The sequence below is a fragment of the Centruroides sculpturatus genome, unplaced genomic scaffold (genome assembly GCF_000671375.1).
Source record: "Centruroides sculpturatus isolate CEXI.00-Female unplaced genomic scaffold, Cexi_2.0 scaffold1288, whole genome shotgun sequence".
Taxonomy (NCBI): domain Eukaryota; kingdom Metazoa; phylum Arthropoda; class Arachnida; order Scorpiones; family Buthidae; genus Centruroides; species Centruroides sculpturatus.
This window is the reverse complement of record NW_019385439.1, coordinates 1-12219: the sequence shown is the minus strand read 5'-3', so window position 1 is coordinate 12219 and position 12219 is coordinate 1. Positions and strand designations below refer to the sequence as shown.

General features: G+C 30.4%; 1 protein-coding gene across 2 annotated transcripts; it reads left to right on the top strand.

Moving 5' to 3' along the window:
• The first annotated feature begins 1889 nt into the window (after positions 1–1889).
• LOC111639014 (zinc finger protein 706-like) lies at positions 1890–11170 on the top strand. 2 transcript variants are annotated; one of them, XM_023384791.1, is made up of 3 exons: positions 1890–2027; positions 10623–10786; positions 10863–11170. In XM_023384791.1, the coding sequence occupies exons 2-3, from the start codon at positions 10652–10654 to the stop codon at positions 10950–10952; spliced, it is 225 nt and encodes a 74-aa protein (XP_023240559.1). In that variant the 5' UTR covers positions 1890–2027; positions 10623–10651; the 3' UTR covers positions 10953–11170. The 2 variants fall into 2 exon arrangements, with proteins under 2 accessions (XP_023240559.1, XP_023240560.1); XM_023384792.1 differs by having other exon boundaries at positions 1901–2027; positions 10643–10786.
• The last annotated feature ends 1049 nt before the right edge of the window (positions 11171–12219 follow it).

Genomic DNA, 12219 nt, shown 5'->3' with positions numbered 1-12219 from the left:
TACCGCTCTGGAAGTAGTGTTTTTGTGTTTTTTTTTTTTTTTGTAGAATATAAGTAGGGTCAAAAAAATTCTTGAAAATTTTTCGGGTGTAATCCGACTGGATATGTCGGCAGTCGTCTCTCACCACCCGGACGCCCCAACGTCGGCCTGGCCGAACCCATAATGGGCTTGCTAAATGAGGCCTTTTAATGTCCACGGGTCGGAAAGAGTTTAAGAAAGGGGGAAAAGCGGAAAGAGTTTTTAAAAAAGCAACATTAACCTTGAGTTTATTCATATTTTCTCTATGTGATAATTTTGAAAACCTAGAGAAAATACACAATAAATAACATTTTTCAAAACTCATTCCGCTTTGTTGGCACTAAAAGGTGTTTCTTTTAGCAAGACTATTATGTATTCCGCCTGGCCCACAATGGTTGGTAAGAGTTGGGCCTGGCATACCCGGATAGATTATCGCTGGAAAATTTCCTGGAATTTTTCAACCCGTCCGGATTCGATTCTGGACGGGATACCGCCAAATGGGCGCCGGACATCTGAGCGACAAAATAAGAGATAAATAATGGACTGAATACAAACTTTTAAAATTTTTTTTATAAAATCACCATTTTTTAAATATTTATCCCGGTAAATTTAAATACTACTTTTTTAAAAAACGACCTAATTAAATGAGTTAAAAAAACGATACTGTAATTAAGTACCGCCTAGTTGTTCGTCGCCCAGTTGTAGTGTACCCATTCTGGATTCCCCGGACCAGTAATTTATCGACCTTAATTAACCTTTTTGCCATCCAGCCAAGTTACATAAATAACATTTACGGGTTAGATAGACTGTCCGAAATGCATACCGTCGTTATAATAAACCAGTGTTCATCAATTTCTGTGCGATTTTCCCGGCTGCGTCAATAGCGTGTGATAAGTCCTTCACAGAGCCAAAACTTAGTGCTGACACATTCAATTATTTCAATTGAACATTTACAGAGTTAAAAAAGAACATCTCGGATTATATATATATTTGTTTTTTTCCAAACATTTATAAGTTAACGTTGCTTAATTAAAACATTATTAGGAATTTCGTATGAGATACAGATGTTTTTTGAAGGACTGATAACCGAGGAGGTTTAGGCGTCAGCCTATCGCACTGGGAACCTAGGGTCGAATCCGAGTGAACATTTCCTCAAAAAGTTTTCTTGAACGGTAGGTCCCAGATATGTCGGGCTTCTTCTCTTACCAGCCGGATGTTCTGACTGAAACAGGTTATTCGTATCGGAATTCGAGAAGAGAAATTAATTACTTTTTGTATATTGGTTTTATCTATGTTCAATGTTCTCTAGTAGGCATTTCCTTGGTGATAGATCAAGACTCATATTATATCCATAGGTTATCACGCTCGACTCACCGGTAGCCAAACGGTTCCGTTCCCTGACCACTGGGAATTCAGTCGTGGGTTCGTCCCTGGCCAGGACGGACTGGTCACATAGGGTTTTCCGAGTTTTCTCTGCGTCTGTAACGCTTTAAAAGGGATCAATTATCTTTAAAAGACCTCCCGGAAAGTGTTATTCCCCGCTCCCCACGTAAGGCCAAGCAGTAAATTTTCGGTCGGAAATGCTGATACTCCATTTAACTAAGAGATAGAAAAATCAAAACAGTTATCAAGCTCCATACAATTGTCTTAAAAATATATAGACTACAATATACTTTTAATGTACTAATCATTCTAGTTATAATTTAACGAAAACAACACATTGATTCGTATTCAGGAAAACGGACCCTAAACAAAGATAATATAATTTATTAATTTTTAAATTAAAAATAAAATAATTAATTTACAATAGTAATTAAAAAATAAATAAGAAAAGATTTTTAAAATTAATTAATTAATTTTTTTTTTGGATAAAAATGTTTTCCCGTAGAGGTCTCTGACCAAGAAAAACCAAACGATTTAGGATTAAAGTGTTTTCGAGGAAACTTCGTAAACGATATTTTCGATTATAAAATTACTTTATTAATTAATTCTGCTTATAATAATTTGACGTAAGTGTTAATTTACGTATTTAATATATGATATAATTGTTATATTTGATTATAAAGCTAATATTTCGTTGGTTTTAACCGAGGGTTGATCTTTTGCTTTCAAAACAAGTCAAAAATAACTCGAAGGTTTGATTTAATAAATAGCTTTTGTTTTAAACTAAAAATAGTTTAAAAAGGCGGCTATTTGTGTAAATTATTCCTCGTATTTCGTGCATGTATTCTTTCTTATGATTGAGTTAAAGTCAAAATGGCTTAAATAATGCATTACATTAAATTATTGCAGAATATACAGGAGAATTATTATTACAAAGTCATTCTGGATTACTTTCTAGTGAATTTAAGGTAAAGGTTGCATTAATTTTGTATTTTTCAGCTTCCTATATTAAGGAAATGGGCTTGATGTAATGAAGGAAGTCATTGGTGTTTTGATTAATTTAACTTTATTAACCATTAAACATAATAGATTGGGTCATAAATGTAAAAGAATTAATCTTTAATTCTTTTTGCAATGATTTAGTTTTATAAAAATAAATCTTATACATAAATTTCTATTAAGGTTTGTTTGATTTACTGGTCGAGCATTTTTACGGATTATTTCAGTTTCTTCGGAACCGTATATGGATGCCGATTGCTCTTTATCGAACTGTATTGTCCTTCCGTCCTCTATTATTAATGTTCTCCTTTTGGGTAGAATTTTAATGTTTTTTTTTCTTTAACTTTGCTTTATTATTTCTGACAGGCAACGTTCTAATTGTGATGTAATAGTTTCTCTTTCCATTACTGTATAATGAGTAAAAAAGACAAAAGACGCTTCTTTAATCGGAGTCGGATAAGAAATTAATATTTAGGAACTCTATTAGGATGATGTGATGTAGGACAATGGTGGGTAATAGTTCTAAATGTCAAGTTAAAACGCTATAAATTTGGTTTTTGTTGTTCCTAGTTATAATTTATTAGTATTATTAATATCTTATAGTCTATTTAATGTTTTATAACTTACATTGAGTCAACAGATATTTTAAACAAACTATTTTGTTATAAATGTCCTCCATGTGCTATGTTTGTGCAACATCCTTCTGCCTTGTACAAGAACCATACATCATCATCGTGAAATTCTGTTTAGTGGCTACAAAATACTTGTCTCTTTATTTCATGCTTTGTTTATTTTATGATGGCACTATATAGTATTAGAGTGGCAAATTTATCAACTCCCCAATACTCTCCTGTGAATGTTCTATATATAAGCACATTTGCAAAATTATGTTTGCAGTCAATAATTTATTAGACACGCATGCCTATTATTCACTTGAAAGTTCTGTAGATTTAATATAGATATCAAAGAGGATGCAAAGGAACTAAAATAGAACTATATGCAGGCAAAAGAATCACTACAGAATATTTAGTCACTATTTACTCTTCAAGGTCTTTTTTGTTGTTGGATGCAACTGATTTTGTCATATTCATATGGATATTGAAATAGCATAGTGGTGATCTTGAGAATGAAAAAAAGTTTTGTTTATTGCTAGTGAAATGAGTGAGTTGATGTGTAGTTAATAACAGTCTCCATTCATTTTAGTTAATTTTTTGTTTCCTATCCATTCTTTGCACAAATTTTGTCTGTATTATTCTGGACATTGTGACTTCCAATCATCACTGCAGAAAGCAGTCTCCAGTACCTATTTTATTTCACTACACTCCAAAACCAAATTATCATTTACTGTTTAAATCTGAACTTTGATTAGGCCACTCTGTATTGCATCCATGTCCACTCCATTAGCTATTAAATATGTCAGATATTCTGTAATAGATAAAGCATAATTTTGTGTCATTTTTGGTGGAATTTTGTGACACATTCTATGGTTTTTTTTATAATTTACTGACAGTATTTTTGTGGATTGTTTTTTTTCTTTAAACTCATTTTCATATTTGGACAAATTCTGCATCTTTGATGCCTTTTGCCAAGAATTTTCCAAATTATGCTTGAAATTTTAAATATTAAATATTTTAGATATTTATGTACTGTATAGTCTGTTAACAAATTAATAAATTGAGACCACTGTGAGAAAATAGTTTAATCCCTTCTTTCAGGGAAAATTTTATCAATGTCCTCAAGCGATTACAGGCTTTTTTTGATCTGGCAACTCAACAGAACAAGAGATTTAATGTGAAATTGGGACAAAAGTTTCATATATGAATCCTTGGAAAACTAAAGGATGAGTAACAAGCAACATTAGAATAGACCAAAAAGTATATATATTATAGATCAAAGAGTGGAAAGTCTGGTGTTTTCAGATGAAACAAAGTTCAGTCTTGTAAGACCAGATGGTAATAATACATATTAGCATGATTTGTGCAACTATGGCACCTATGGATTTTTTTAGTAGACAAATGGGTGGCAGCTCTGTTATGATGCTAAACTTGTTTTTGTTAAAGTTAGCATTAAATTAAAATCTGAAAATTATATGGCATTATTGGAAAAACATTTACTCCCACATTAGATCACATTTTAGAGGAAGAAAATGGTACTACCAACAAGATAATGCCTCCTGCCATAACTCAAAGGCAACTCAAGACTGGCTTAAGACAAAGAAAATTAATGTTTTACATTGGATCAAGAACTCCTGACTTCAATCCCATTGAAAACCTTTTTGATTATTTTAAATCAGAAGGTATACAGAAACAATTGCCGATTTTCAAGTGTTCATGAATTTGAATGGGCAATTATGTGCCAGTGGGATAATATTGACAATGACCTACTGAAAAAAATTGTAGGAACCATGCCACAGGCTATTTGCAGTGATTGAAGAAATTGAGCAACAATCAGATATTAATCAACAAAAAGTTACTTCTAAATCTTTGTTTTCATGATGGTCTCATAATTTATTAACAGTGAAAATTTGACTTTTGCAAAATAACTAAATAAAATGAATTAAGATTGTTGAACTAATGATTGGGTTGCAATTTGAAGAAATTGTTGACCTACAAATTCCCACTATTGTTGTTAGATAAATGAAATTCAAGACTGGATGTGGAAAGCATAGGGACAGGAGGTCCCAATTAACTATATGTGAACTTCAGATGCAAGCCGGAAGTCATGTTATTTCAATTCAAAAATCTCCCCTGAAAGATGCTAGATAGATGATTGGCTCAACTCCATTGCTGATGGAAAAGTATGATGTACAGGTGCAAGACAGTACAGTACTAATTTGAGATGGAGAGCATATATTTTAAATTAAATAAATTAAAAATATGATTAAAAATTGCAGCCCGGTATTGTGACAATACCACAATAAATAATTGCTCATTGTTGTATTGTTGAGAATAATAATTTACCATTAAACATTGTTACACTCTTTTCTAACTGTACTCAACTAATACTTGCACCTCAACACAAAAACCTTTAAAAATGCAGCCTTTTAATTCACTTTTATAATGTTTTTGGCCAGTTTGAATGGCCTTCCTCAGGAACAGAAATGGTGGTCTTCTCTATATTGCAGTTGTTTTAATTTATTTTTGTATTTATTCACTTATGTATTTATGTATTATATGTATGTATAGTTTATTTGTAATTCTTTGTCTACAAGCCTTTGCAATAGACATTTAAGAAAATTCAAAGTTTAAAATGTTCCAAAACAAATGTCATTATAGAAATTGGAATCATTAGATTTTTCTGTTCCTGAGGAAGGCCATTAAAACTGGCCGAAAACATTAGAAAAATGAATTAAAAGGCTGCATTTTTAAAGGTTTTTGTGTCGAGGTGTGAGTAAACATTGTTAGTTTTTGTAGTAAACTAACAATGTTTAATTTTAATTTATTACAACATTGTTAGTAAAAATATAGTGGTCTTATAATTTAACATACTGTAAATACTTTAAAGGAAGAAAGTAATAAATTAAGTTCAGCTTTTAGTTTTAAAACTATTATAAACAAAAACATTATTTTTTTTTTTTTGTTTTTTTGAAAATAATGTAGGAGACATTTTCTATTTCTTTGTGTTCTTCATTGAATGTTCAGCATTAGGATCATTATCCATTATTTTTTGTCTAAGATATTTACAGACATGAAATATTTCATCAATTTTTTTAATATGAATTCCTGAATTGTTGTCTTAATTTTATCATTTCTAATGCTATTTGTGTGCTCATTCTACATCTAGATTAATAAGTTCTTCACCAGTACAATCATTATGAAGGGACTACCACAATTGAACATCTTTCTTACCTATTCTAGTTAATCTTAGATCCTATGTGAGTCACACAGTGTCTATGGAACCATTTAATTTCAGAATTAAATCCTTGAAGTCATTTGCATGTTGAGGAATAAATTTTTGCCGAACAGTTCTCATGTTGTTGTAACTTCTCTCCATGCTTTATTGTTGTTTTCAAGAGCAATGTTTTTTTTTTTAGGATAAAATTTTCCCAAAATATACTGGGTGCTTTCCCAGTATGTTTCAAAAGTAGTTGAAGAAAAATTACAGGCAGAAATCACAAAAAAATCATTGAATAACTATTCGGGATGTCATGATAAATCTTTACATATTGCTAATAAGCATTGTTGAAATCCTTTGTAGTCTTGAAATGGTCACAAAAAATGATTTTTTAGTTCTACATGTGTTAAGTGGAAGAACAAAATGGATTGAATGTTAAAATATATTGCATTCTGAAATCATTAAAATAACAGTAACTCAACATTTCATATTTTGAGTAAAAAGGATTAAAGGAAACTTTTTAGTTGACATAAAAAGTCTGCATCGCTCCAAACCCTGAAGTTATTAATCAGGATTTTAATTATAGTAATACCTCAACTTACACAAACCTGGAGTTAGGCGATTTTCAAATCTCGTTGATTCGTCTTTTGTTTGAGCGCCACTCAACTCTTGATTACTCACTCCCCCCACACTATTGTTCAGCTTATGTGTTCGGACATGTCGTGCGGAATCGACACATAGCTACAATTTATTTTGTGTTATTTATTTCTGTGTTTGTTATATTTACAGAGTCTTGAGAGACTCTATGTGGTGATTTCTTGTAATCATGAATGAATCAAAAGACGGGATAAGATTAACGAGAACATTTATTAGCTTACATACATCCCACTTGGATTTTACACAAATTGCGAAATTATATCCTGACTTACATGGTTATCTCTCGGTCCCACCTATCACATAAGTTCGGGGTATTACTGTATTGAATTAATAACCACAATAACTTAGAACTGCATTAATTGAAACCAGAATAACCTGGATATGGTTATTATATATTCCAGGATTATTTTGTATAAAAATTTGTGCTTATTAATAATTTTTTTCAAAATAATTGTCTAAAACTTTTTTAAAACAGTTTTTTTTCATTGAAATAAAAAAAAAATCCAACAAAATAAATTTCTTTCTTTCATACAGCAGTTCAATTAATATAAAAATTCTTTAATCACTTGTCACTTTTAGCAATCAGAACCTTAAAACGGTCATTAAAAGTAATTAAAAGTTGTTTTTACATCAAATTAACTACTGGTATGAAGTGTTTAATATGGTATTCAGTATGTTTGTATTCTCTGATTTCTGTGCAGTTATCAAATTAGATGGTTTTTTTTTTATCTGCTATCTCAAGGTTTGTTTTTATTTATCAATATAATTTTGATTATTTTATAAATTTTAATTTATGACCTAAAGAAATTATCATTTCTTAATTATTTGCATAAGTTTTGTTAACAATCATAATTTTCTAAATTATTTTTAATGTATTTTTATGAAACTACAAATTTAGTTTTAAGGGAAGTTTTTATTTTTTGTCACAAAAGGATGTTTTCTTCTGAATCTATTTTGCTGTACTTATTCATGTCCATCAGATATTAAAATAAAAAGCATTCAGGCTCTATATTTAAAAATTTGATTTTATGATAGATTATTCTTGTCACTTGATTAAAGTAAAGAGTGTTAAATTACCTAACACCTCTACTTTAAGATAAGTTGAGGAAAACAATGGGTCCTCAACTTACGTATGTGTGAAATATTTGATTTTAAAATAATAAAATAGAAAGTCAGTTTACTTTGTTCAAAATACACACAGCATAGCAGTTACACTTTTTAATCATTAATGATAATAGTTACATACATCATGATGTTAGGGCAATACTGAATTTGAGAAATTTATTGGAATTTAACTATTCTCTTGATTTTACAGACCTCAGAGAAGACCCAATTTCATACAGCCACTAACAAGTTGACTTTCCTTAAGTAAACTGTTACTTGAAATTCACAATAATATTTCTATTTACAAACTAAAACTTTTAAAGATGAAACTGTTGAATTAAAACCAAAATAATTCCATTTATCTCTCTATTTGATTTGAAACTTTGTTTCCAACTATGTATACAGAATACAATTATGGCATTTATCATATTTTTGTGCAAATAAAATCGTGCTACTATATGTGAAAATTGCTAGTTTTGTATTTTTGAAACACATCCTGCTATTATTTAGGTTGTTTATACATTTTTTTTTTAAACATAACAATTTAGAAGCTTTTTTAAGAGGTATTTTCTATTCTAATTAGAGGTTTTTGGAGGTAAGACTTTCTGCTTGTCTTAAACATTGCTCTGTATTTTCGTTGCTTCCAAAGTTATTAATTAATGTACATATAAACATTGCATCATTACTGTACATTTTGATCTTATTCTGAGCCAATTCTTTTCTTCTATGATACTTCTATAATTATAAAATTTATTTATTATTATTAAATTTATCATGAGATGGTGCTTAACCATCTGTCTCTAGCCAAATTACTTTGAATATGATTATTAATTAACCTTAATATAAATCTGTCAAAATACATAATTATTTATAAATGTTAAAATTTAATTTTAGAATTGTTAACAAAAAGTTAGCATAATTAAATTGTAAGGATTGGTTTAAAATAAAATAAAAACTTGATTCAAGGTAGGAAGTGAAGTATGAAGAATGGAATTGCAGGAATATTTTGTGAACCAGAACACACTATTTTTTTATTCACATCCAAATTTTACACAAATTTAAATATACAGTACTCTATTGCTTTTGTTTGAGCAAAATCACTATTATGTAAATTCATGAGTAATACTTGTCATTGTTTTTAGCACTTATGTTCAAACACAAAAGAGGAAGAAACAACTTCGTATGTACACATTAGAAAGAATATTTTGACTCCTTCAGTAGTATACTTTTTCTTTCTAATATTTTTCATAAAATGTGAAATTTACCACATTGTTCTTTATAATTCTTATGAAGAGGTACCGTATATCGAATTGTTTAAACATTTCTATTTTTTATTCCATCATTAAATATTTTTTACTTAAAAGAATTGTATGAAATTTTATTTTTATACCAATCCTTTTAAAAAAAAAATTTGGAAAATTTATCAGTTTGCAATCTATATTGAGTTGAGAAAAGTGATTTATAAAACTTCTTAAATTGAATTTCTGATAAATGATGTCAAGCTATTTATCAATGTATAACTTTAACTAATAATTTTTATTTTTAATGAAAAATTTCCAAAAACACTCGTCAACTTTCCACTTATTCCTCGAAGTTAGCAGTGAAATCTCATTTTAGAAATCTGCTTTCACTTTTTGGAATAATGCAATATAAAGGAAAAGATAAGATGGATGCATGATGAAGTTTCAACTTACTGTTGTAGTGATTTTGGATTCAATTAAGATTCAGAATCTTCTACTTGTAGTTTCAGTAATACAAGTAAAGATGTCATTTTTCATCCTTATCTATGCTGATTGATCCTATTGTCAGTCACATCCACTTTGCAGCAGTTACAGCCATATATAACCTTAAGTAATTGGTGCTGTATATTAAATAATCAGAAAATATTGCAATCAGTTCAATGTAATGTAATTTCAGCATACAAATTATTCGTTATTTATTGTACAGCAAAGTTAAGTTACTGTGCAATAAATAGCAATGTCTTCTGTGGTTTTGAAATTGGAAATGTTCACTATCCGTGTTAAGCTCTTCTCAATGAACACTGCATTCCAAGCTCACATTTTCACACGTGCAGTCACACCCTTACTGTGGCGTGAAGCATTGGAAATGCAGCATTTCTTGAGTGCTGCACAACATTCTCTGTGATATTTGTTCAAGTAATTGTGACGTTATTTTAATAGTATTAAACGAGATTTAGCTAAGTTACCTTTACAATTTATTTACAATTACGAATATTGGTGTAATAAAACCACTAAAATAACGTAATGGAATTACTGACGAGAGATGAGGCACGTGGCACTAGAGATCGCTAATTATGACGTATTATATCGAATCGAAGGCGCATCCTATTTTCATAGATACTAAAACCTGAAAAAATGAGTTTTACATTCGAGTAAGTACGGTGTATATATAATATATGTAGAATAAAGGTTGACATTTTCCTTAAAAGTTAAGCTTACTTTACAACAGGTCTTCCCTGTGCACGTTGACTATCTCATCTAAATTTAGCGCATATTAGTTTATTTATCGGGTCATATTACTGGTAGTCTAGTTTTAATGTAATTTTATATTTATTATTCCACGCAGTGTGATAAAATTTTTAAAATATGGCAGTTTTTTTAAAATAGATTTTATATCTTGCAATAAGGATCGAGAAATGGCTAGAGGACAGCAGAAAATCCAGTCTCAACAGAAGGCTGCGAAGAAAGCCCAAGAACACAAGAGATCGCAAGGACACGATCAGAAAGCAGCAGCGCAGAAAGCTCTACTCCATACTTGTACCGTTTGTAAAGTAAGTAGTCGAGCTTGACTTGTCTGTTTTTCTTTGTTAAAAATCAGTTAAATTTGATTCTTTATCTTAAATACAGGCCCAGATGCCCGATCCCAAAACCTACAAACAGCACTTCGAAAACAAACATCCCAAGAATGCCCTCCCCGAAGAGTTGAAAGACGTTTGATCGAACGACAACGAAAAGAACAGATTAGTGTGATTTATGAAATATGTACTTTATACACAGTAAGTAACACTATCTTTCGGGGGAAAACAAACTATTTCGAAAGTGGACATTCTAAATAGTGGATGTTTTCTCATCCCTTTTATCTCTTACTGATGTGGTTTGAAGGGGGAATGAAATTAAGGAAAGTGTTTTTTTCAATAAAAGTTTTTTGATCATCATTTTTTTTTTACTGGTGTTTTCTCGCATCCCCTTTAACGGTACGCGAATACATCAGCTGTAATTTTGTATCCTTTTATCTGTAGTAAACGTTATTTCAGTTAATAACCGAAAATCGGGTCGCCGTTCTATCTCCGAAGTAGGATGAGTCGAGTTCGGTGACCTAAATAACCATTCACAATGTTCTCGTTCCGTCTGGTGAATAGTCTCTTTATTTTACGAGTTGCTTTGCTTAAAACTCATCTTGCCCCAAGTTATTGTAGAATTTTTTTCTTTCCTAGATCACGATCCAGTCCAAACTGGAGTAAATTTATGGGTCACTGATTCACATCGCGATTATAACTTTAATTTCGAAGGTTATAAAGGGATTACACGACCGGGTGTAGGACCTTATAAGAATCGTAAGGATCAAGAAAATTTATGTATCGTATTTTGTACTATGCATCGAATAACTAGTTGGTTAGGTGAGTCAGACTCTGCCATAACTAACTAGAATTTAGTCACGGATGTTTTTTAAATTTTTTATGTAGGAAATAAAGTTTTACTTGAATCATTCTTAAATTTAGAATGCCTTAATTGTGTGTTTAAATTGTGTTATAAAAATAAAAATAGAGCAACGAGCATAGTTTCCTGTTCTCTCTCTCTACTTACTTGTGTACTGGCGGATCAGTAATAAAGGAATAATATTCAAGTCATCAGGAAAATAACAAATAATGGAACTGAAAAACGTATTTATTTCAGTTGTTTCTATAATTTTGATTTATTTAAAAAACTGGAATTCGGTTTTTTACTGTTTCTAATCTGCAGGTAATAAGTATGTTACATATTGGTTTGATGTAAATATTTTATGATTTTTATGAAATGTAAACAAATCTTATTTAAAATATACTATTTAGAGCGTATTTGATTAAATAGTAAACGTACAAATTTAGACTCTGGCATAATTACGGTAAGTATGTAAAAGCAGTAAAAGATCTGTTAAACCCGTCGTGGGTTCAGCTACACCAATAATGGAGTGGCAGGATGGTGAGAGACGAGGGCGGGTCGAAAA